Below are 26,176 nucleotides of genomic sequence, written 5' to 3'. Positions count from 1 at the left end.
TGAAGGCTTACCTTATGTGGTTGCCAATTGCTCCAAACTGTGAACGTGCTAATAAATAAATACACAAGCTGATTCCCAACCCCTCCCTGCCCAGCTGCTGACAGGACTTGTTTTAGCAGTTTTCCCTTTCCCTCCAGCCCCTCGCCCCACAGAATGGCAAACAGGGCAGCTTAATTCTGGGCTCTGGGACCAGCTATCCCCTGTCAGCAGGCAAGCAGGCACATTTTGAAGCCCTGCTATTCAAGGCTTTCATCACTGAAGCACTGCCCCATCCGATACCTGTCTGACTGCCTGCCGCCAAGCTGCTGCCCTCCGCCACAGGGACAGCGCGGGCCCTCCTTCCCCAGCTCCAGCACCAAAATGGCACCTTCTCCCCCGGTTTCCACAGACAACACAAACACCGGGTCAGGACGCAGAGGGAGCAGGTGACTGATGTGCAGACACCCTGCCCGGGCAGGCCCAGCTATCCCTATAGCAACCCCAAGCTACCGGGGCTGTGACTGCCTCAGGCCCCACCTGCAAGGCCCCGGGGCCTTCTGGCTCTCACTCTTGCCCATTTTTTTTTATGCGTTTGTGGCAAAATGCTGCCAGTTTTTCTCCCTCAATCCAATGTCTGAATATTTTCATGTCAGGCTGGACCTCTGCATGAAATACAATGCTTTAGGCTCCTTAAGGCATGACGAGCCCTTCTCAGTTGCTCTCCCACTTGCACATACAGAGCTTGAGAGGATATTTAACTACCTCTAGGAATGCCAAAGGCTTATCTCGTGGCAGCAGGATACATACAGTCTGAAAATGTTAATAGCAGAAATACTCATTTTTCTTTTGTCTCCACTATCAGCAATTCCAGCATCCAGAAACATGTAAGCCTACCTCAGAAATGCTATCTATACCAGGAAAACACCATGTTTAGAAATGTGTTCAAGTGCTTTTAAGCATACGATGTGCTTTTCTAAGCCAGAGATAATCCATAACAAAGAAGGAAATGTAGAATGGAGGAAATTCATCCCCAGGCATCTGCTGAAAAACCTGGTTTCCCACAGTCCTAATAAAGATGTTTATGACATATAAACTTCACTACCCACCTCAAACCTGCTCCAAAAAGCTCTCACACACAACTCCTGTCAAAGATTGTAACAGTTTATTCTAAATTTAATTTAATTGTCTGAAAAATGTCACAACCCTTTCTCTTGTCAGGTGCCAGAGCAAAACAGTGATTTGAAGACCCAACTTTCCATAGTGACTACAAATCATTACTAGTCTTTCCTCAAAGCCCTAACAAGAGAACATGCTTCCAGTTTTTTTCTTACCTGTAGAGGGGCTTGGAAAGACCGCTTCTTTCTTTTCATACCTGAGATATGCAGTAGAACATTTATGAAAAATTAAAACACTTTTTTCTTCCCCTACCCCTGTCCCTCCTCATTCTTGCATCAACCTGGGTGCTAAAAGAAATTTTACAGAGCCATAACCACAGTCTTGGAATGGCGAGCAAACCAATATTCTCCCCCCAGATCTCACTCCTTGTCACTTCCTTCCCTACATATACTTCTAAGTCCTTCTGTTTCCTTCTCCATGTTGACATTCACTATCACTAGTCCTGACCCTGCAGATGCAGTATCTGCCGGGGACAAACACATCAATTTACTGACTGTTTTTGTGAAAACTTCTACTCATAGGCACAAGGAAAGTCATTTAAAATTGCTTACTCTGAAGAAGAGTTTTAAGTCAGCTACTTCAAACTTGTCAAAACAACGGGATGCTTAATGGGAAGTTACCATGAAACAGCTGGTTTTTACTAGGTCTGAAGGGTTACACATGCAAAGCTGCATAGCTATTTGCTTCCAGTCCCTAGCATTCCCTAACACTAAGATTGTCAATAAAGCTTACATAGTAAGTGTAAATACATAAACAACAGACGATTCCTCTTTTTCTGCCTCGGTTGCAATGATCTGAAGATTCAGATCATGAATCTTCAGATTCTTCAGTTAGTGGAAAAAAGGAAAAACACTGGCTTTTGGAAAACGGAAAAACACTGGCTTTCATGGAACAGAAGCACTAGCCGTAGTCATTCTGGAAAAGCAAACTTTAAGTATCTTCTTGGCAGGATGTGGGGGACAACAGGACACCAAAGGCTTCATATCATTTTAAGTTTAAGAAGGGTATTAAGTTTTATTTGACAAGTTAATGCGTAAGCATTTCATCAATCCATTAAAATACTTTATTACAATTCAGTGTAGTGGAATTATAGCTATGCTACATGAAAGTTAATTCTGAGGAGAACAAACTGACCTACTAGTTGTTAGATAGTTTAGAATGTGAATTGCTATATTTTATTTTTAAAAGCTACTTTGTGAAATTTAAAATTCACTAGCTGTCAGACAACTTCAAAACTTCTAACACAGTAAACTTTAGAACTATTGTTCCCACATAATATCATCTTTCTTCAGTGTTGACTGAAGCTTCTGCACATTTTTTAGCAGCTGAAGAGAGCTGCTACTTTTCTGTCCAGCACGAGATTTGGACATACTTTGCCTTACAGTGACTGTAATCTCCTTTGCTTCCGTTTGGTTACCATATTTTAGTTTGACATGAGCTGCCTCCTGTTTCAATTTCTGAGTCTTTCGCTTTAATTTCTGCACCTAGAAGATAAATAATTAGAATGTTACATACTTGGAAGAACTACTGCTGTGTAACTTAAATTTCTACCAAACTCCAAACTAAAGATGCCTAATGGACCTTTTAAAAAAATCATTAAAACCTACTCATCTTGCATACAGTTCTCTTGCTGAAACTGGAAGTTTTACAGAAAACTGACCTCGCCCACACAGAAAGCATTACAGAAAACTGACCTCATTCACACTCAGTACACTGTTGAACCTCACCACTCCCTAAAGTAAAAATGCTTGCTTGAGAGAGAGAGCCTGAATATCATCTGTTACCAATTTATATTTATGATGGTCTTTTCACATTTCAGATTTTACTACCCTAATAACAAGAATCTATGCAGATTATTATAGATTACCATATCTCAGCAGCTTACTTTGAAGCCTCACAACAGAATCAAGAAACAGAATAAATACGGTTGGGTGCTACAGAATGTTTTTTAAGTGTCAAATAAGTCTTTTGGCATGAAAAGGTCAGTCCTGAAGGTAAAATTAGGCTGGCAACATTCTATATGTCAATTCAGGCTTTAAGTCCACTTCTAAAAATAATGAATTTTAATTGCATTCTAGAGTATATTATTAACTGTAAAACAAAGAGATGGCTACAGCATTTTTAGCACGACAGGTTCTAAACGCAGAAACATGTATCAGAGATATTAAGATTGGTTTGTATAAAATACAAATAGAAATGTCTGTGTGCAAAAGCACCAAAAAAATATAGGTCAAGGTTTACAGGAGTGGTTTGTATTGATAATCAGGGCATAATGGACAATAATCAAACAGACAAACATGAATAATGTGCTATTTACATCATGACCATAAGGCATGTGCTTTGATAAGGCTGTACCACAGCACAGATGACTTGCCAGCAGAAGATCTGCACTTTGATAACACACAAGGATGACAACAAGGCTCTACCACATCATATGTGCCATTCCTCTTCCCATCATCCCCAAATGAAGGCAGACTGTAGCCATAAAGATACACAAAATGAAGCAAAAATACAGTTGTTGTCCACTGTCTAAAGTTCATAAAGTCAGCAAGATTCTGAGGCAAAGAATAACACTGTAATTGTTGGCTCTTCAAGAATATAACTTATTTATCCAAAAAACAGTAGACATTGCCAAGAGGGACAGTGAGGACTCAACATTCAGTGTCTTTAGTTTATGTTGCTTACATGCAACCCCGACAAGACTACTTTGATAAAAGTCTTTGGCTTGCGAGTATTTGGATAATAAAAGGTTTAAGCGAGTAAAATCTATCAAAGAATGAATGTGAGTGAAGTTGTTCACACTGAAATCAAATATAATTTTCCCTTTCCTTAAGGTCTCACACCAAATTCTGTTTTGTTTCCTATATAAGTAAAGCTCTTAGGTGAGCCTATTTATCCTGCAAAATAAGGTGAAAGATCAGAAAAAAAAATCTGACAATTATAGTTTGCATTTTTTTATTATGTTCCAAACCAAATTGCTACGGGGGGATAAGCAGCTCATCTACAGAATTGTAGTATTATATGGGCATATATGAAAATCTGTTATTTATGGCTCTAAAACAAATACTGACAGAATGTGTACAGGTTAGGGGTTAAATGAAACAAAAAGGCTTATCCGGCTATGATTTCTGAGAAGTTGCAGTCAATAAACTATTTGGTTAATAAAAAACTTCAATGTTTCAGTAATATACAAGACATTTAAGCCAGTCTGTACAGGAATTATGCATTATATTTTCTCATTTCCCACAGGGACAAGGTACAAAGGAATGAAATCTCAACAGTCTGTCTTAACACAGTGAGCAGAAGTGACAGACTGAGTAACCCAGCTCTGTATTGCAGAGCTGCTACAGGACAGGAATTTTTTTTTCACTGGCATACATATCTGGCTGCCAGCTCTAAGTACTGTTTTGTTTTGTTTTGCCCCTAGTCTGGAGAAATTAGATGTACAAGAACACTGAGCTAGCAAGCTAATTTTAATCACCCATATTGGAACATCCTGGCTTAAGCATTCCAGTGACATTCCAATTAATGTCAACAGGAGGCAGAATTGTGGCAGCCATTTAACTAGAGTGTTACTGGCTGGACAGTTTATTTCTTTTTTCTTACGATAGTCTGGTGCTTCTTAAGCTTGGATAGTTGTTCTTCTTTAATGTTCATTTGTTTTACAAGGCAACTCAGCTTCCGTTCTAGATCTTCACAAGCTTTGGAGTCCTGAGTTTCCTGTATCTGCTTCAGAAGTTCTTGATGTTCACTATTAAGGACAAAAATGGTACAGTAAGTATTCACTATATAGCCTCTAGGATTTCCTCCAGTACTTCTAGTGTACAAAACAGCTAGCATCTCATGCAATACAGAGTATAGCAATTTAGCATTATTTACCCCTTCACACAATACACATTCACCTGGAATATATTCACTCTAGAAAAGCTTTTTCCATGGGGTCTGATTTTCTCACTTCAAATTCGTAGTCAGTGTACATCTTATTCCTCTCTCTTAGCCACAATCATAACAACTATATGTGTAACAGTGTACAAAATGAGAATTTGGAAATTGAGCAGGGGATAATAGCAGCTATGAAGTACTGTATTGTCACCACTTGCCCAATTTACTGCAGACTTTGAAGGTCTAGGGTAATACAGGAAAGTGTTTAAATTAGTACTTAAATTAGTAACTTTTTAAAAATCAATTTAAGTACTAATTTAAACAACACTTAGTTATTTTCTGATAGATTGTCCAAATTGAAAAATTGTACTAAAAAAGATTAGCAGCAGGTCCTTAATTAGAAGGAATGGTGTAGATCTACTTGGTACCTAAGTAGCTGAACAAATCAAAAGCAGAGACTCTGTTAGACAAGTAATATCTTTCCAAAGATCAAAGCTTCTTTTCTGACTTCTGAGTAACTGTTGATTCTTGACAATTTAATTGAAGCAACTGGTTGTTACTATAAAGAAAAACGTCCCTATCCTTAAATTAGTAGGATTAGACCAACCATTACTTCTTGAAGAAGAGATTGGTTGCCAGTTTAAATTTTGCCACATCAGAAATTTGACACCAGTGTCAACATCCTAACTGGTTTAACCAACATGTCCTCCTCTGTTCCAACCACAGCTCGTCATGTTGACATGTCTACTATGACCAGGTGCATAGCATTAGCCCACAATTCTACAAGCTTGTGTTAATGTGAAGATGTCTAAGAACACAACTTCTAATCCTCGTTTACTTGCATAGCTAAAATGCTACATACACTTGCATCTAGAGCATTAGCTTCATCCTGCCCCTTTTCTGGCAGGAAAGCGTGCCTCTTCTCACAACCTCCTTACAGGACTGGTAACTTCTGCTATCAGCAAGGAATGGGAATGAACCCCACGCTGTCTCAGCGCACAATGTCTGTGCATTAGGTATGCACATATGGACGGAAGGCAAAGAGTGAGGACAAAGTAACATAGGCTAGACTTTGTGACAAGGCTATTCCTACCATAGCTACACTAACCTGTTCTACCACCCGGACTGACTCCATGATACAGGCTTACTCAATATTAACACTACCTTTGCAGCATTCTCTAGGACAGCAGTCTTGGTATACTTTAGAGATCTTAGAGTAGATCTTAAATTTCTAAAAATCATAGGCCTGAAAGATGTTTCATTTGTTTCAGCTGTTAATTCAGTAGCAGCATAGTTAAGTACAAGAGAAGAAACCTAGCTGAAGAATATGTTGCTTGCTTCCAACAACAGTTAAATATCAGGACAAGAAGAAATTTTTGAATGAGAAAAACCTTAGTCAGGCCTGCTCAGGACATTCTCCTAACTAGTCCTACACTTAAGAAGCTAGGTTTGAATATAGCACACCCATAGCTTCACAGGGCTACTGCTGAAGCCACTTTTAACACCAGGGATGAGTACTCACAAGCTCATTTGGCTCATCTCATCTTGTATGGCCAAGAGAAGGTCAGGAAGACTTCCAGTGACAGTAGATGATGTAGAACAAGAGTATACAGGTTTCGAAAGAGCAGTTTTTCCTGAAATCCTAGATGTAGCTCCATCTTGTCTTTGTGATGTGATACGTGGACAGCGATGCTTCATAATATGCAACACACTTTGTACATTTGCACTAACAGAATGGCTGGAGCTGACAGACTTAAAGCAGAATTAGTAAGTGGTTTACAAAAGTGATTAATAATTACAGTAGAGAGACTTACTAAATTGGGTTCTACCATTTCAATGAGAATATTTGGTTTCACGCACCTTCCCAGCCACAAAAGGTAGTACACCTGCCTTTACGTGAAATTGTGAAGGGTGTGTTTTCTTCACTGTAGGATTTTTCTGCTGTAAGACAGACAGAAAATTAAGACAAGATATGCCAATGTGCTGACCCAACTTCTTTTTTCTTTTTTTTTTTTTTTGGAGTAAGTAAAATTCAAATTAAATAGCAGTGAAATGTATCATCTCAGTTTCCCTCTTGTTTAAAAAAAATAATTTCCTTCCTGTATGTGGAACGAGTAGGATTTTCCAACAATAACAGATGAGATAAGTAAATTATCTTAGCTAAGGAGATATGAAGATGTTCTTAGTAACAGATAGTTTGACAATTAGATTGACATTCAAGAAACTGAGCATTGCTTACTTAAGTTTGCAAAACCAGAATTGCAAAATTTTGACTGACCTGTAACATATGTTGCAAAATATTCTTGATTTCAGCAATCCCCCAACATGCCATCTTAGGCACAATATGCCATCTTGGGATGTCCTACTTAAAATTACTTTGGAAGCTAATTTTGCCAGATGAAATGAAAAGCAGCTAAGACAGGACACAGAGGACAGCAGTAAGACTAACAGAGGTTATTGTCATGCTGGTACGGGAAAGTTTTCCAGTGAGACATTACCAGCCCTATCCCAGTTTTAATTACCAAAAGGAAAAAAAAAAAAAAAGATTTATTCAGCACTGTTCTTCACTTTGGAAATGGAATAAAGTGCATCAGACAAAACAAGTGGCTATTACATCACCATTTTTCACAAATTCCAATCTCTGTGTGAGTCAGATGCTATCAGCAACACTATGTTAATGAAAACTTTCATGTTACCTTCTTAGGTTTATTTTTCTTCCTGTTTTTCTTTTTACATTCATTTTCAGATGATACTGAAGACATCGAAATTCTGCTTATCTCAAATCCTTTTTGAAGCTTTGTGAATAAACAAAAAAGAAAGCAAGTATTTAATGTAATATTCGAAGACTGAAATCGCACGGTCTAATTAATTCCCTCTTTCATGGACGAATGAGAGCCAATTAAGGGCACCATTAACTGTTCTGCTTGGAAGATAAGCTATGCTTAAAAACTGAACAGATCACTAGGATGGCACAGTATCAGACGTATATTGCAGCTCTGTTTTACCAGTTCCCACTTTCATATCCAGCTGCAGCAGGTGTACTTTTCCACTGATACCTAGTAACTGAGATAAAGCAATCCTTTTGCTTCCTGCGGATCCAATCATAAAATCCAAAGAATATGAACATTTGCCCAGGGGCAGAGAGAAATGAGCTCATCTGTGTAACAGAGGTCAAGCCTGTTGGACAATCCACAGATTGCTCTGCAGTTCAAAGTTGATATAAAGGCTCATGATAAACAGGATAATAGCCATTCCCAATCAAACACAGGACAAGAACTTTGTTTTGGTATGTGTAACAGTTCCGGCTAAACAATGCTGGAGGTTCATCACTAAAGTGAGATTATTCTGAGTTTTCTGTCATCAAAAGGAAGCTGAACCAGCTTTGCCACACCCTGTGTTTCCCAACAGATCCAACAGACATAAATTGATCCTACAGTGAACTAGTACTAGTTTAAGACACAATTTACTTCACTTAAGTCCTTTCTTGAGCAAATGTTTATACTACTGCTAATGTCAGATTATCTGCTCTGGGGAAGTCATTTTTACTATGTTACTCAGAAGATAAAATCTCTGCACTAGGCTTTCTGCTCTGCAGCAACAAAAACAGTTTAAGAAAGAAACCCCCAAAAATGCAAATTTTCAACTGTGCCATTCTGCTGTATTCTGGAGGTGATCAGATATCTGGGCTACAATCTGCATGTTAATTCAAAGTTCCTGGACTGAGGAATAGGTATAAAATAGACTGCAGTGATTAATTAACTTCAGCTGTTGGCTATGACTGCATTCTCACAAAATTGTTCTCCAGCTCTGCACGTCCCTCTCCAGGGAATGCCATCATAAACAGCTCTCTCAAAATGGCTGCTACCTCTCAATGAGGTGAGGTTTAGAATACCTGAAGTTACTTTGCTCTTTTAACAAAAAGATCACTGTTTCTTTGATTTTGTTCTCTTTGGTGAATATTCCTCAGGTGAGTGGTGGCCTAATGAACCAAGTGTGACTTCACAGAACAATGTGAATGTGAAATTCCACCTCACACTTAAAAAATGTGACAGTACCACTGATTAAAGACTTTTCCAGGTATAGTATAGTACATTAGATCTCAGCAAATCTTAACAAAAAGAGGAATACAAATGAGAACAACCAACCTTACTGGAGGTATAAGATTTTCTACATGACCACTTTCTAGTTAAGGTTACCTGATTCAGTGGAAGTTTCTCCAGAAATTTACTCTTTATCCAGATCACTGGTAGCAGCTTTAAGGCTGATGAATTCTATCATTAACAAAAAAACAAGCAGAATCTTTCTTGATCGAGACAAGCTTTTTCCTATGTGATTTACAACTAGTCTACTTAGTACTCCAGGAGTTCTTCCAGGAGTTACCACTCTAAGAGTTAAACATGTGGAGTTTAAATGTAATTAAAAAGGCATTTTGGACAGAGAGAATAGTTTCCTTCAGTAATAAAAAAGGAGATAAAATAAAACCGTTTCAGTCTACCTGAGTAGCTTTGTCTTGTATTAGCTTGTGCTGATGCTCTTCTTTAGAAAGCTTTTCTTCTAAGTGTTTGATTTTGTCCTGAATTTGAAGGTAAGAATGCTTAGTCACACTTTAGTTTGCCATACTGAATCAGAAGTCTGAAGTAGCTTGCAACTGTAATCTGGGATAAAACAGGGCTGTAGGAATTTTTAAGGCCCAGACTGAAAAAAACCACAACTTATGCAAATGAATCCAAGGTAGCCAAGCATTCAGTCAGGTATGTTTTACAATCTCAGCTTTAGCAGAGGAAACTTTTGCAAGAACTTTTACACTATTAACAGTACCAAATGAATAACTTTCAGACTAATTCCATGCCTGCTTACCTCTGCAATTTTTTGAGTAGCAGTAAGTTTAAGACACTCTTTTTCTAGTACTTCAAGCTTTTCAAGTTTGGCATGCAGTTCCACCTGGTTCTGATCTTTCTCTTTCTGAAGCTGGGTCTGGAAAATGTAAGCAAGAGTGAAGATGGCAATTGACTGAAATTATTTCAGACAGCAAAAAAACAAACACTACAGTAGAGGTGTTTAATTAGTTTAAATTTAATATTTTTTTTAATTGCAAAGTGATGAAAAATACCAGGCAGACAAAGACGACATAAGTTTCCAGCAGTATTTTGTCTACCAAATATGCAAGTATTAGCATGGCTTTGCTCATTAGGAGTTCCACCTAGGGAGTCTTTTCATACAATTCATTGAACGGCCGTCAACAGCCAGTCAGACAGTAAATTGCTTTTGTTTGTTATCACCCTGAACAGAGCTGAGGAAGAAAGATGTTCAGCTCTTACACGTTTTTATATTTTTTTTTTTTACCATATTACTACTTTGTTAGTATATTAAAAGGCTTCACCTGTTGTTCTAAAACCATTTTCTTTTCCAGTTCCGCACTGGAAACCATTTTCCTCATGTAATCCAGCTGTTTCTCCAGCAGGGAGCAGCGGGATTGTGCTGCATTTAACTTCACACTTATAACTACAGAAAGAAGAAAAGATGTTCAGTACAGCAATGGGAGTCATACATTTAGCCATCCTGTCATCTCTTTGAGGAATTCTCTATCTCCAGAAGAGAGAAGAAAAGTTTTTTTAGTCTGAACAAGTCGTGTGGTTAAAATATATTTTATATATGACATGAGAATCAAGATGCTTTTCCAGAGCTAGTCCCTAATATGAATTCCAAAGGTGTGAGCACAGCTGTTACTTTGATTAATATCAGTAGATATCTAACCAGCATCTGGTTCCTTCCCTTCCACTAACTTTTCTCAAGTTAGCAGTGTTATACAAGTAAACAGATGCTTGGTTATCATACGAGTTAAACACACCACCTGAAATCTGCTTATTCTTTAAAACAGCTTTATGGGTTATGCAATACTTGGTTAATATCTGTACAAATACGATCTAAACTTGATCTGCAATTATCAGGCGTCTGCCTGTCCCCAGTTCTGAAGCAAAAAAAAAGAAAGAGGGGTTGTATTAATCAGCTGTTTGTCAAAACAAACACTCCCTGGATTATACACTCTTTGAGTTGCTGTGGCTACACTTTAGCAGTCAGAGAAATACCTTTCCTCTGTTTCATCAGTTCTTGATGTGCTGTGTCTTTTTTGTAGGATTCATGCTCTAAGGCCTTCTTATACTGAGCAGCTGCTACGGAGAGGCTGCACAGATTATCTTCAGCTTGTGACTTCTCCAGCTCTAGACGGTGGATCTTTTCTTGAAGAGTTCTCAGGGCTGCCACCACAGCTAGCAAACAATGCAACAGTTATATTTAAGCTCTTACAACAGTTCCTCTTACTATTTTTATAAAACACTTCAAACAGAAAAATACTACCTAGATTTTCTTTCTAGGATCACCGCTAAAATGAACAACATTCCCCAACAGTACAATAACACTCAAAATGTATCTAGGAGAAAATAAACATGTTTTCTGCATAAGTGAGGTAGAAAGCACAGGTCCTATGAGAAAAGCTATTTTCACTCCAAATGTTAGCAAACACAAAGAAATCATTGCAAATTCGGTACAGCAAACTCTGGGACATAGAACTATTAGCATCTGTTTACAGAGAAGCAAGGAACACAAGTACATAAGTTCAGTCACAAGTTTTGGTGTAATGCAACTGGTGTGGGCAGATAAAAAAGGACACTGGACAAGCAGAAAAAAAAAATCAGATGCAAGGGACATTTTAGCAGAGGATGCATTTAAAAAACTTTGTTTAAAAAGGTAATGACCCAACCGTCTTACTTCTTGTATTCAACATCTTTTTAAAACCATAAAATCAAATCTGCAAGATTTTGCTTTTAGTCTCAAATCAATACCAGTCAAAATTACAACAAAAATAAAATCAGAGTTCCAACTTCAACTACAAGGAAAAGTTTACTAGCTCTCAAAAAAACATACATACCTATGGAAGTTTAAGACATGTTCTGTAACAAGTTCAGCTTTTCTTCAGACATTTCATAAGCCTTGATATTTTCCTTATACCAATTCAGTTGGTAGAGGAACATCCAGAAAATATAGCTAGCTCCATAACAACTCTGATCAGCTTCCCACAGCCTCATTGGAATAAATAAATAACAGACACCAGAGAGCAGAAAGATGAAGTGGGAGCACTTCTTCCATCTTTCTATTGACATACTATTTAGCTGCGTAATATTAAACTGAACATTTTAATCCAAAAAGCCCAAGCTTTGTATGACAGAAGATTATTACAGAAGTCACAGATTCTTCATATGGGGAGGCCACAAAACAAAGAACAATAATGACACATGCACAGGCTATGCCTATGAAATATTGCAAAGTTGTCTGTGACATTAAATCCAAGTATGGTACACTTGTTATTCACTAAGCTCTCTGGACACGCTAAGCCCCTAGGCATTTGTCCTATGAGCTCTAGGGAGTAATCATTGATTAAGGCATAAGACAATCATAGTGGACCTGTATTTCACACAGGCAAATATGCTGATAACTTTCCTGAGAGTCTGTTTTACTCAGAAGTTCTCCCAGTTAATCATACCACACACACAAAAAAAAAAGAGCTTAGAAATAGTAATTTTAAGCTAGAGAGAGTTGAATAGCACTGCACAAAGCCAATTTCAAGTCAGAGTACCGTATCTTTTTTTGCTGAATTTAAAGCATGAATTGCTTCTGTTGAGTTTGAAGCATTCTCCTTTGCTTTTAGAGGAAGTCTGACGATATTTAAGTTAAACAATTTTCAAAGCCAAAGTTTATAAGGATGTTAGAAGACTTGCAGCAGTTTCCATTCCAGATGTATGACTTCAGGGAGACTACTCCCTCAGGACACATACACATCCTGTCACTGTCAGCCTGATAACCACTGCAAGTCATTGAACTGAGTAAAACAGAATGGGGAGTTTGCTCAAGAGATTTCACAAGGAACAATTAAAAACACAACTTTAAAGACATATTTTGACTTTACCTTGGTTATTGGAGATAGAAGGCATGTCAACTCCAACAGCTGCCAACTGCTTTGATTCTGTATAAGCAAAGGATGCAGGAATCATTTTATCTGGTGGCTGAAGAAAGCTTCCTATGAAGCTGTCCTTTGATTCTGAATCCATAGCCTGCAAAAGGAGAGTTAAATAATGACATTAGTTCTTCAATGAACTATATAACGAGGCATATCACTGGGCAGTCCCTGGCTCTGTTTATATCAAAACAGATTATTTTCACCAAAATAATAATTTAAAAAGCCACATGCACCCAGAGGTATTGTGTATTTTAATGCAATTCAAAAACAATGTCTTTTGTAACATTAAAGATAGCTCTCCTCAACCAGCCAAAGTTTTCTATGATTTTTCTTGGTGCTTTCCAAAAATTTATTTCTGGCTTCTTAAAAGCCAAGGATTAACAACATTTTTATAGTCCATATGTACTCTACGACAAGCCACTGAAGCCTCATTTTGTTGTTTACACTGGGAATGCTACGACAACCAAGCATGGTCTACAGGTCATACGAAGGAGGGCTATAGATCATCCGAAGGGAAGAGGTAGAAAAGAAACTAACATTAGAGACCTCTTTACTAAGTTTGGATTTACTGATACTGTAAAAATAAGCTTTTCCACTGTATTCTTTGCTCTTCTACTCATCTACTAGTTTTACTTAGGAAGAGCAGAGAATTCCAATGTCACACAAATGCTTTGCTCAAAAATACAAGCTTTTTTCCACTTTAATAAGGGTCCTATCAACTTACACATCTAAAGTTGAGAGAGGTCTCACTTCTGAGAGCTCCGACCAGGTTTTGCTAGTCATTGGAAGTGTAAACACAATACCAAGAGAGGGAAGATAAAGCACAACACAGCTACCTTTCAAACCAGTACCAAGCACTTCACTTGATATAGTTTAAGAAATGAAGATTATATACAGCTTCAGTTGCTAAAAAACAGCTATGTGAAGGTTCAGTGATACAACTGTGGTACACCTCTCAAGTTTAAAACACAGAGCAAATTGTTCTGATGGGGCAGCAGCACATGATGCTGCCTGCCCTAGAACATGGCTTGCTGTGCTGCAACTTTCAAGAGCCCCACTGAGTGGGGTTCCTGCTCGGACAGAGCTATTTACAGGCACTAATTCCCAAGAAGGTAACAAAAAGGAGGAACCTATCAACAGGAGGAAGAAATCCTAACCCAAACTGGGAGATGATGACAAAGCATACCCCGGGAAAATTTGTTCATACCGGGTGGGGAAGAAAGTTTTCAATGACAGAAGAGGTTTCCAGGAACAGCTCTTCCAGCAGCGTTTCAGAGGCCATACAAAATAGAAAAAAAATCAGCATCCATCCTCACCTCCTCTTCAAGATACACACGAAACTGAAGGTACATGGAAATACTTTCTTCCTTCTCCAAGCTGTCATCACAGAGTTGTTGACATCAGCAACTCATTGCCAGGGCTTGCTTGACTTCAGGCCTCCCAGACACCACTGTTTTTGCATGCTAACAACCCCAGGACAGATCCCACATCTCAGGTTGCCCCCCCTGGCACCAGCACGGCCTCCTTGGCACTGACATGGCCCCTCCTTGGCCACCTGGGCCTCAGAGGGGGAGCTGCCCACCCTTGCACCACAGGATTTTTCTGGAGAGCTTCCCAGGGGGCCCCGCCACCATCTCGGGGTGCTGGCTGGCCACACCAAGCCCAGGCAGCTGGCTCTTCAGGCTGGGTGGGCAGGGAGGCAGAGGATAGGTGAGAGGTCCCACCTGATGGCCCTGCCAGGTGTACGGCATGTATAAGTTGTTTGTGGGCCTCCACAGCTCTGTTCTTGAGGACCAGGAAACCCAACTAACAGATGGGGAAGTCCCACAGACACAGAGAGATCAGGGTTGGGGACAAGAGAGAACATAGGTCTGGCATGCGGCACTGGCATGATATTTCACAAAGTACCTGGCATGGCACAGCATGATATTCCTCGAAGTACAAAATAAGTGAGACTTACCCATTTTCCTGTTGCTTCTCAACTCCTACACACTGATGACAAAAAGGACTAACAAAAAATGGTCCTTAAAAATACACATACACGCACACCAAACTTCCTGCTGCTGCTATTAAGTGGAACACAACTTGGAAACATAAGTGTAAGAAGGTCATTTTTGCCCATACCATCTAACCCTTCAGCAGTCAGCACAAATAGAGGCTCACTTTTTCATGAGTTACCATCCTCCAGTGGAAGGAACCCTGCTTTCTTGCATGTCTGCAGCTGCTACAAATCAATTAGTTTCCTTATTGCCTTCACATAAACAAGTCCTGCTGTTTCCAAGGAGATGGGTACGCAGACAGTTGTAGGAAGGGCAATGATCCGAAGCAAATAACAAATAAGAGAGGGAGGGAATAAAGTGCCAGAAAATTTGAGAAATCCTGGTCAAGCTCAGCAACACAAAGGGGGGGGGGGTTTGCTATTTAGGAGAAAGGGAAGAAAAATACCCTTTAGTTCAGCAGGTGAAGCAGGAAGAAAGTGAAAGAGAAGAGGCCAGCTCACCAGCCCAGTGATGGTGATCTAGCTAATCCCACATGGGCTTCAGCATGCCCAGCCACCATTTTACCAGCACAACAGAGGGAAATATGCACCCTGGAGAAGCATGGGCAGCAAGAGCTCCCCAGGCTGCTCTTAAGATGGCTGTGAAGGAAGGTAACAATTCACAACTGAGACACTGATGTTTGCAGAACCCCTGCTGTGGACATGGTTACAGACGCCTTGTTTTGCCACAGCTTCTCAGAGACTAAAATAGGCTGAGGGAATGGTTGCTATAGCATTTCTAGGTTCTGCCAACACAGTTACTTCAGTCGAGGTGCTCTGGTGTAGATGAGCACTTTAATATCTTAGGAGGTAAACAGTTTATAAGAACCATCCCACACAGGAGCAATATCTACAATGCTGCAGGCCTCAGACGAGGACATGGGCCAGGAAAAGGACCAAGTCACTCTACACCAGCAAGACACCATCAAAGATCCTAAACATTTTCAGCCCATGAAACCAAGAAACATATCAGAAAGTAATTAAGGACCCAAAATATATTTAGACATCAACTGTCCTACAACCAACTTTTTCCCCAGGAGTATTTATGTTTCTATGAGACCATCACAGGCAAACTTAACTGACTGCTATTTAATGCCATGCTACCATGGATGCAAGTACCTAGCCCTAGAGAGGTGCTTTAAAGCAGATACTCTCCCTGAATGGTAATGTTTGTGCTAGTATACCTCTATGGGGCCTAGGAGGATTAAGCACTTAAACAACACCAGTTAAAGCAGCCAAACCACCGCTGTTTAGACAAGCTCCTCGCTGGGGAAATCAGTGCCCCAGCTGGAGTTTGGGGAACAACCAAAGGAGAAGCGTGTGCGTTAAACAGAGGCTGACAAAACACCCAGGTTGCGGCTCCATGGCCCCAGCAGCAGAGCCCCGGGGGGAAGCACTCGTGGCTGCAGTTTGCATTGAGACTCACCCTTTGTTTTTTTAACTGGAACTGACCCAGCCTGTGTTGATGGCTGCAGCAATGATGCTCAGATGCCCGCTGTTATTTAACATAGAAAAATGCAAAATAGGAGGTTATACATAACCAACATCAAGCATGGGCAATTTAGTGCTGCCCACAGGCTTCCCGTTAACCTTTAGCCTGGCACAGCCACCTATGTTGTCTCCAAGCCAAAGCTGGCCTGATCCAGGAGGCTTTTTGGCATAGTAAATTAGCTCTGTGACAGCCCTGCTCTAAAGCAATTGCACTACCTACCTCCTAACTTGCTGGAGCTGGTGTGCTCATCCCCTGGGGGTGAGCATGAGCAGGCCCATTTCATTCCAGCAGGACCACTTCTGGCTCTTGGCTCACTGCCACACGCAGGCCAGAGTGAGCTTGCACAAAGGCTGTTGGATGGTGAACCTGCCTTTAGGTCCATATATATCTATATGTGACTTTCATACCTCTGAAGAGTGCAAACGAAATGGAGTTTGTTACTTAATGCAAACAGAATTTTCCGTTTCATTGAAGTCATGTAAGTACTGATGTCTAGCCCAAGTAAGCATATAAACAGTGAGGAGCTACTGAATGTCACCAAAATCCTACATGTTACACGAAGACCAGCTATGACTTCCTCATTCTCCTTCTCCTCTCTTTTCCTTTCCTCCCCTTCACTGTTAATCACAGCATTAAAAATTTTTCAAAAAAAAAATTCTGTCTCAAGTCCAAAAATGTTTTGCCACAAATACAATTATGTCATGCACTGTAAAGCAGCACACAGAGAAGCTTTTTAGGAGTGAATTTTAACAGGCCCAGGGAATAATGCTGGCATAACAGTTTCCCAGAAGATATACGCCGGAGGAATAATGTGACAATGTAAGGGATGCTTTCACTAAGTTCTCCAGCATTTGCTATCTTAGAGAGGTCCTGGCTTATTCAGATTGCTGTGAGGGCAACCTTTTAGAACTAAAGAAAAGAGATGTTGTCAGAACAGCTTTAAAGAGGAAAAAGAAAAATCAGAATAAAGCATTATTCAGAAAGAAACACAAAGATATGTCTTCTGACCTGACCTGCTGGGCATAATATTTTTTTCTTAACTGAAAACAAACTCTCAGATAAATCAAGGAATGATGCACTGTTTATCTGACATTTTATAGGAGAAATTCTAAAGAATTGCCCCTACGCAGGCTATATCGAGAAACTACCAGAATGCTGGCTGCTGTCTTGTCTATTTGAGCCAAGTATTGCTGGCGAAAGGTTATGTTAGAGGCCATTTTCATGACACAATCCAATCGGTCTATTTTTTTCCCCTTTCACTTTCCTTCAAGAACCAGGAAAAAAGCTTGATCAGCTGTACTGGATGTGCTGCAATGCTCTTTTAGCCTCATTCCGGACGGACAAAGAACAGCCTTTCCACTGACCAAAATAAATAAATAAAGTTGCAGGCAAACTGCATTGTTGTTTTGGGAACACCCAGTCTCTAGCATCCTGACACAGCCACTTTAATCAGCTTGAAACATACGACCTTGCTCAGGCCATATCTAAGGAACTGGTACTCACATGCCTTCTTTGATCTAAAGGGGTTAGATATACAATGGTGACAGCTGCAAAAGTAATAGGAAGGGAAAGCTAACTGAATCAATAAACCATTTCAACATGTTTTTAAGTTCACTTGATCCTCACTGTAAATCAGTTTAGAACAAGCGACTAAAAGTTGTTAGAACAATTAAGGAACTTGGTGGCAACGGGGAGTTTTTTCAAAAGCTGACACAGGCAAATCCATGGGAACTGTGTTCTGTTTGTGAGTGAAATGGACAGTCTCAGAACTGGATATATAAAGGTTTAGTGCCCAGTTTCTTCTTTGACACTGCTATACCAAAACCTATTCACTTCTAAATTCCAAGTCTCATGCAGAACTTCAATACAATCATTTTTTTCACTCTTGGAAGAAAAGGAAAAAAATAAATTCTGTGTTTTCTCATGATACTATGTACTGTAAAGTACTGTAAAACCTAGTATTGTAATGAACAGAAACTATTAAGGCTTTTATTCATTGTGTCAGTCCTTCTAAACATTCATATCGATATTACTGCAGTTCCTGTTTGCTCGCGATAAAAAATAGAGAACAAAAAAGAGGAATAAAGAAAATGGAGTGAGTTACACAAGTAATCTGGGCAAAGAAATAACAAGGTGGGGAAAAAAAAAACAGATTTTTGAGACCTTTTTTTTAGGAAAGAATTCTAACCTGACAGTGTATGAAGCAATCTTGGGTCATAATGTCATAATGAGTTTTGCTATTTTCTTCAAAGAGTGCAGGAGACCGAACTCCTCATTAAACTGAGCTTTCAGTCGTATGTACATGATAAAATCATACCTTTGTGGGGAGACTGAGCTGGTGCAAACTGCTTTAACCTGTACGTGCAGCTGATAACTGAATTTAGCATTCAGAGGAGCAAGACTGCAAGTTCCTATCAAGTAACAACAGATAAGCTAGCATGAAAGCACCTGGCCTGGAATAGACTGTTATCAAAAAAATTACATTTCTATACAGTCCAAAGTAATTAAATATAACCTTTTTGTAATAAGCACCAAATACAAAAACAAATACTATCAATGGTCACTAACATACTTCCCCACTTCCCTAGTAATTCTGTTTCTCTCATCTTCTCCTTTCATCCACCCCCATGTTATAGTTGCTTTTCCTCCCTCACTTCCAGCCTTTTCCTTGTATTTACACTGTACTGTAGCTTTGTTCCTTGCTCTTCTCCCTTTGGACTTCTTTTTCTCCCACTCCCTCTACTAGCATACAAAGACATGTTTTTTTTTGTTTTCAAGGTTAAAAGGGACATTTTCTCTCACACAAGAATAACTATCAAGTTTCTTCCCTTCATATTTAGGGTTCAGTCCCAACAGATACTGTTTGCTCTTAGCACACTGACTGATGTGGAAATTAAGGTGCTCTCTTCTATAGTCTTCATGAGGAAAGCAAAAAGTTACTTTTTCCATCCACTATTTTCTGCTGCTGATGCCATCACACTGTCTTTCATATGCAGTTTGCTTAGCTTGCTCACTTCTCTTTACCCTCCAAAATCTACTCTTTTGCTCCTTAGACTGGAAGCAGCTCTCCCAGCGTTCTGGAGAGCAAAGCAGACTACGTGTGAATGGACAGATTGGAAGGCAGGAGGAAATTACTGACTCTGCCTATTGACCCTCGATTTAAAGAGGAAGACTGGGCTGTTGAGCGAAGGGAAGGTTTTCAAGAGAAACCATCTCCAGTATAGAAGAATATGGATCTGTGCAGAGGCAGAATAATTAGAGATTAGAAAGGCAAATACAAAAAGAAAGACACATGTTAGGGTAGGGTGTGGGTTATAATGTACGTGTTGGTTGACATGACAAACATAATGAAGAAATCTAATGAAGTAGGGGATAGTTATTGCAGGCACTGACTCATTCACAGTAAACACTTTTACTGCACGATAATTTTCACCTTTTACATCTCAAATATTTAATGGGATCATTGAAAGATGGTTCTGAATGTTGCAACTTGCCCTCTAGGCAGATAAAACAGACAGATTGTGTCCCCACCATCGCCCTGGAATTTATTTTCAAAGTAAACTTATGTTTTTACCAACACTTTCTCAGGAAAGTGCCAGTCTTCATCCACCATCCTTTAACCTAGAGTGGAGTAGGAGGTAGATCTTTGGCCAGATAACTAGAAGAGCATGACATGGATGTGATGAGAAACACAAAGAGAGTAACTGTTCATAGGATTTGTCTCCTTTTACCTACTGCCACCCCTACATTTTTTTCGTATATTCCTGTGCTGCTGTTAACTAGGTACCTGGCAGGGAACAAGAATTCTATTCTCTATTTGTACACCAGGCAACCTAAGAAAAAGAATGACCAAAAATACATAAATAAATATTTAGAAAGATGAAGGATGAGGATCATTTCACAAGAAATGATCCTCAAAGTAATCTTTTGTCACCAACAGCTGTCTTCAAAGATGCAGAAAAACTGCAAGCAGATTTAAGAGCAATTCCTCATTGCAAATCTTCTTTTGGAGATCTCTTGTGCTGAAGAACAATGTTAAAGGATAGCATCCTCTTATATGACTTAGAATATTCACAGCAAGTCCAGTACATCCGCATCGTGCATCCTGAGCACATACAATATTCTAAGTATCAATGCCAAATAGAGTATGTATATAGTATGGCATAACGTCTACTCAGAAATGCAAAAATGGTATATCACTATGTTATCTGGGAAAGCTTACAACATTCAAAACCATGCAGCAGAATACTAGCTTCATAGAAACTGTACATTTCAACTTGCATGACTTCATAGGTGCAGGAAACATCTGAGTAAGATGCTATGAAATTCTGCACAATGTTGCATTATAAAACTTCAACTGATTATAATATAATTAAAAGACTTTTCTCCCCTGAGGCACAGTCTCTGATTGCAAAGCAACTTAGAACATAATTGTGGATCTCGAGGGACTTGACTTAAATTCCTGGTGTTCTGTGTGACCTTAGTAAATCACAGAGGGGTGGGACTGATATGGGATTGATGTTCCAGGATCAGCCTCAGGGCTGAATCCCGAGTTTGGTAATGATTGGCTTACATTCCCTGTGTGTAAAAGAAGTGTAGGTATATGGCCAAAACAAGCAACATGCTTAGTGGGGAGCTAACAAGAGCTGTTGCAGGGAAACGCCATGAACGTGGATGTATGTGAAGTCCCACCCTGGTGCTTGGCACCTTTGCCCTCTTAGGACTCAGAATTTGGAGTCCTCTTCTAGTGGTGAGTGCCAGAATCTGTTCTTTAAAACAATGAATAAAGAGTCCCTGTAGCTTCTCCGGTCTGTGATTTCATTTCACATGTCTGCTGCCACAGCATTTTTCTTTGTGTTATTACTGGAAAATACTGAAGCCTGTGTTAATATACAGCCTGCCAAAGGTGTTTGAAAGTCCTATTTGGCTGTCAGCAAACAAAAAATTCCCAATAAGCAGCGTTCATTTTCTTTTAAAGCGTAGCTTGAGGAAGTAGTGTCCATCTTCTCTATGCTGTTACCCAGTGGTTAGAGCACTGGCCAGGAAGTGGGAGTTTAATGGCTTTCCTGGGAAGCATTCATACTGCATCCCTGACCACCATGCTGAGGCTGGGAGGAGGAAGAGTAGGAAGGAAGCAGGGAGTCACCACCTTCTCGTTTGAAGTTATGACCCTGTTCAGACAGGCCTATAAGAGTACAGGACAGGGAGATGGCAGCTGAGGCAGAAGACAAAGTAAAACAAGGATGAGTCTCTGACACATTGTTTAACCACTGGAAGAGAGTCCTGGGCTTTTTTATGCATTTTACTATTTCTATAGTAAATAGTCCCTGGACGAAAAAAGCTGCACTAGCTTGGGAATAGCCACCAGAACCCTGGAGTCCCTTCTCCTAGGTAAAGGCCTACAGCTACAAAACCATGCTCCCCCTCCGTGTCTCTGTCATTCTCTTTCACAACAGTTTTGATGTTAAGCCTTCTTCTCTGACAACTTCAAGTAATGAGTGGATGTCCCTTCCACCTGCTGTCCTTCTGAGCACCTAGGACACTCCCCTGGGAGATACCAGGTGTTGACAGAAACCCCTTTGAGCTGACACAAACCCCTTTGAGCTGAAAGCTGCTTCTCTCATCACTGGCTTGTCACACTGAAGGGGAGTTCTCCACCAAATGCAGATGGGCACCAAAACCTGCAGTGGCTATAGACAGAAAAATCTGACCTTGCTGGGGTGAGTCTGCTGGGCTCAGAGAACTTCTCAGCTGGACCTCTCTCAGAGCTGCCTAGACCACAAGTGGGCACAAACAGGAGACAGGTACCAAGATGCCCAGCTTGGGGCAAACCTAGACCTTTTTATCCAGAAATGGACTAACAGAGTTCAGGTGGCAGCTCAGTGGCATGTCTTGGATCAGAAGTTGTTGTTTAGACATGCCCTCTTCTGGGGTCTAGCTCTTAAGTCTTTGAGGCTGCATTTATACATTTAAATGGAGTACAGCCAGAAAGCTGGCAAGCACAGCATGACATTAAGAGGTCTGTACTTCTGGTTCATCGTAGCCAAGCTCTTCTCAAAGCAACGTTTCTCATTTCCTCCCATGTTGTACGCTGTACCTTGCTTGAACAGTGAGGCCAGTCTGCAGGGACGACACATGAGTCTGGGCTTGACACCAAGCTTGGGCCTGAGGTCAAAGATAGTGCAGGAGCAGCCCAACTTTCTGGTGTCTCTCTGCAAAACAGGAGTCCCTGAACCCTGCTTCCTCAGAAGGCTGCTGTGAAGACAAACGCATTAAATACTGTGGAGTGCTCAGATACTGTGATGAGATGCCAAAACCCAGATCCAAAAGGGGAAGGTGAGCTTTTAGAAGAAAGAGATCCCTGGGTAGGTATTTGTTAGTTTGAATTAAATAAGCCTCAACAAAAACGGGCATAAATGAAAGCATTTGAAGGAATCTAATTCAAAAAGCAGTTCCTTCTAAGTTGCATGAGTTTTACTGTGTTAATGATAGTTCCCAGTAACTGACTAAAGGGACTCTGCAGTAAAGTGCTCTTTTGTGACATACAGAAACTGGGAAAGAACTTTTGCAAGTAAATAAAATGCAATTTAGGTCTTGTTTATAACTTAGAAGAGGACATGAATACAACTACTTTATATTTCCAAAAAAATAATTCTGCATTTGGATATGATTTGCATATGGTTATAGAAGTCCCTACGTATTTAAAAGAGAAGGAAGTTGATAAATAATCAAGGAAGGAAACACTGAGGTTTAAAACAGCCACGGATTTGTTTTACTTCAGCTTATCATTTTAAAAACTCAAATGCTGTAATTCTGGATGGGTTGCCAGATTGTTTCCTTCATAATTCTGCCTCTCTCTTATCCATTCTTTAGGGATCAAAAACAAGCATATTAACTTCAGCCAGTGAACACACAAATCAAACAAACACATTCCCCTAACTTCAGGCTCTGATTAATTCTGCCAGTAGCCTTTGACCTTGATTTCCACAGTGTCTTGCAGTACACACAGGAGCTTGACCCAGTATCGGAAAACTGCAGAGATTTGGTCTGGAAAAAATAAAGCCACCTTCATCTCCATTACCAAAGCGCTACATTAAAATCTATCAAACAAAGAGCTGAAATCTGAAGTTTAGGCCTTGGAGCCAGTTTCACAATCTGTTTCCTGTAGCCAGAGTTCATTTGCAGCCAGTGGAAAAAACAACTTCTAAAAGATAAAAGGCAGAGCCATGACTCTCAATCAATCTTAGCGTTCAGTGTGGGAATATAAGCCGTACTGAAGTCTAACATCAAGGCGGCAGTTTTGATTCTATTTCACCTTATTGATCTCTGATGTATGTAGGTATTGTCAGAGATACCCAGCAAGTACAAACTTACCATGGGAAAAACGAGGTACATCCAACCTCTGAAGATCAAGATTTAGATAGAAATAAAGCAAGCATTCGTGACTTGCCTACTCACAGGAAAACTGGGAGACTGTAATAAGTGACGACAGAACGGGACAGGAAGCTGAAGTGGTAGCTAAGGTTAAAAAAAATAAAACTTAAAAGGCCCTGGCAGCATTATTTTCTTTGAACCCATCAGTTATGATGGGTGGAGGCCTCGAGTGCTTAGAGAAATGAAGTCTCGCATTTATTGCAGGTGGTGATGATTTTGGTAGATATATTGTTCACGAGGGTGCCAAAGGCCTAGAGGAAGCAGCTGCGTGAAGCAGCCCAGGCCTGTTCACGCTACCGAACAATGGTAACTCAGCCTCGCTGCAGAAAGGTTTTTATAGGAGGAATGGGGAAAAAAAGAGATTGGTCTGCCTTGAAAACTACAGGTAATGATAGATTGTTTTGCAAGTTTCGGAGAAACTGTGCCAGGATAATGAAAGGAACGTCTGATGGAGAAAGCAGATTGTTTGCAAATAAAGGAGCTGTTGATGGCTAGTTTTTGTGAGCTGGTCCAAGCTCTGCGCCTGGAGTCCGAGTTTCTACATATTTCTGATCTGTATTTAACTTCAGGTCTGAGTTTTGAATGTCTGAGCAGGAAACATGCATGCCATAAATGCAAAATAACTATGCCAGGCCACATATGGCCGATGTCTTGTTTTTGATTTACCTACAAGTGCTCTCTAGCCTTTCAGTATGCTCCAAACTGGTGGCTTGGGGGTGGCAGCTGCACCTGGGTGGCTCTGCCCCTGCCTGCACGCTTCCTGCTCCTCTGTCAGCTCCAGGAGCAGTGCCAGGAGGCACATTGGCTCAGGGAGCTGACTGGGCTGAAAATTAACTTTATAAAAAAAAAGCCTTGTTTCCTGCACAAAGGAAGGAAGGAGTCCCTGCGGCCAGGGCAACAGCAAGGCAGCCCATGGGGCAGCAGCCTGGGCCTCACCTGCATCAAAACATCGGGGACCTGGTGCTCAATTTGAATATTTTAGGGATTTTCTTTATTTTTATTGCTGTTTTATTTTCGATTTGGAAGGCCGCTGTGCTTGGACACGTGCTGTTTGTCTTCCTTGCTACTGTGTTTACTTAGGCTACACCAAAGGCAGCACATACCTACTTGATAAGCGATTCTGGTCGCTCAAGGCCTATTATTTTATTATTATTATTACTATAACTTATTTATTTTTGCTAACACAAACTTCAGAACTTTATTTTCTTCCTGTTTTTCCTTTTTTTTTTTAAGAAAAAAATAAAAACCTGTTTGCGGAGTGAAAAATTTTGAAAAATCTGACTTGGGGAGGGAAGAGAGTGGCCCCCGACGAGCCCCGGTGCAGAAATAACAGTCACTTCCCTCCTCCCTCACCCGTCCCGGGGCCGCCCCACCGCGATACCGGTACACCGGGCTCAGGCGGAGCGGCGCCGAGCACCGCCAGCCCCCTCCCTCCCCTCCCCTCCCCTCCCCGCCTCGCGCTGCCTCCTGGGACGCGTAGTTCCCCCTCCCGCCAAACGCACAGCACCGCCCTCCAGCCGGACTACAACCCCCAACACCCCTCCTCACAGACGCCGCTCCCCGCTCCGGCTGGACCTCCGTCGCTGAGCGCTGCAAGGCGATTGCCTGTCGGGCGCGTCCATCGCCCGCTGGGGCGGGGCGTCCCCTCCCCTCCGCGCTCCGGGGCGGGGCGGAGCCGCCGGCGCCGCGGGGTGGTGGCCGGCCGGAGGCGAAGCCCCCGCGGTGGCGGCCGTTGGGCGGCGGTTGGCGGCGCCGCTCCCCCGCCGATGCGGTGCGGGCAGCGGGCTGCGGGCTCGTTCTCCTCGGGGGCGGGTCGGCTGCCGCGGCTCCGCCATGGGGCGTCCGCCGCGGGGCTGCTGAGGCGGCGGGGGGGCTCCATGGAGGAGCGGGAGGGCGACGTGCGCTGGGACGGGCTGTGCAGCCGCGACGCCGCCGCCCGCGCCGCCGCCCTGGAGCACGTCGGGCAAGCCGTGCTCCGCCGCGGCGGGGCGGCCGCCGCTCCCCGGGTGCTGGCCCGGCTGCTCATGCTGGCCAAGCGCTGCCCGTTCCGCGACGTGAGGGAGAAGAGCGAGGCCATCCTGAGCGGCGTGCAGGTGAGCGCCCGAGGAGCCCGCAGCCTTCGGCCCGCAGCCGTGCTCGCCCCGCAGGGCGTGAGGGAGGGACG

General features: G+C 41.4%; 3 protein-coding genes across 18 annotated transcripts in view; 1 reads left to right on the top strand and 2 right to left on the bottom strand.

The window, feature by feature from the left end:
* Window positions 1–512, bottom strand: part of LOC310897824 (uncharacterized protein) — a 92,774-nt gene extending 92,262 nt beyond the window's left edge. For 4 of the 6 annotated variants that reach the window (XM_083831847.1, XM_083831851.1, XM_083831852.1 and 1 more), the window contains exon 1: window positions 280–512. The gene's annotated coding sequence lies outside the window, so the exon portion shown is untranslated. Of the gene's footprint in view, window positions 1–11; window positions 256–279 lie in introns of those variants that run through there. The other 2 variants (XM_083831853.1, XM_083831848.1) reach the window with 2 other exon arrangements.
* A 1,589-nt stretch (window positions 513–2,101) lies between these two features.
* Window positions 2,102–25,684, bottom strand: CEP57L1 (centrosomal protein 57 like 1). Of its 9 annotated transcripts, none has more exons than XM_083831884.1 (12): window positions 15,009–15,313; window positions 14,256–14,305; window positions 12,998–13,142; window positions 11,124–11,303; window positions 10,418–10,539; window positions 9,895–10,011; window positions 9,533–9,610; window positions 7,734–7,832; window positions 6,898–6,975; window positions 6,560–6,789; window positions 4,762–4,906; window positions 2,103–2,639 (listed from the first exon to the last, which is right to left on the bottom strand). In XM_083831884.1, the coding sequence occupies exons 1-12, from the start codon at window positions 15,010–15,012 to the stop codon at window positions 2,415–2,417; spliced, it is 1,473 nt and encodes a 490-aa protein (XP_083688010.1). In that variant the 5' UTR covers window positions 15,013–15,313; the 3' UTR covers window positions 2,103–2,414. The 9 variants fall into 9 exon arrangements, with proteins under 9 accessions (XP_083688017.1, XP_083688010.1, XP_083688009.1 ...); XM_083831883.1 differs by having other exon boundaries at window positions 2,105–2,639; window positions 6,898–6,978; window positions 15,009–15,311; XM_083831891.1 differs by lacking the exon at window positions 9,533–9,610 and having other exon boundaries at window positions 2,102–2,639; window positions 6,898–6,978; window positions 15,009–15,315.
* Window positions 25,664–26,176, top strand: part of SESN1 (sestrin 1) — a 75,492-nt gene continuing 74,979 nt past the window's right edge. For 2 of the 3 annotated variants that reach the window (XM_083831878.1, XM_083831877.1), the window contains exon 1: window positions 25,664–26,105. In XM_083831878.1, coding sequence (XP_083688004.1) covers window positions 25,779–26,105 — 327 coding nt within the window. In that variant the 5' untranslated portion in view covers window positions 25,664–25,778. The remainder of the gene's footprint in view (window positions 26,106–26,176) is intronic. The other variant, XM_083831882.1, reaches the window with a different exon arrangement.

The sequence above is a fragment of the Anser anser genome, assembly GCF_964211835.1.
Source record: "Anser anser genome assembly, chromosome: 3".
In the NCBI taxonomy this organism is placed as follows: domain Eukaryota; kingdom Metazoa; phylum Chordata; class Aves; order Anseriformes; family Anatidae; genus Anser; species Anser anser.
The sequence above is the reverse complement of the archived record's forward strand: the minus strand, read 5'-3'. Positions and strand labels throughout refer to the sequence as shown.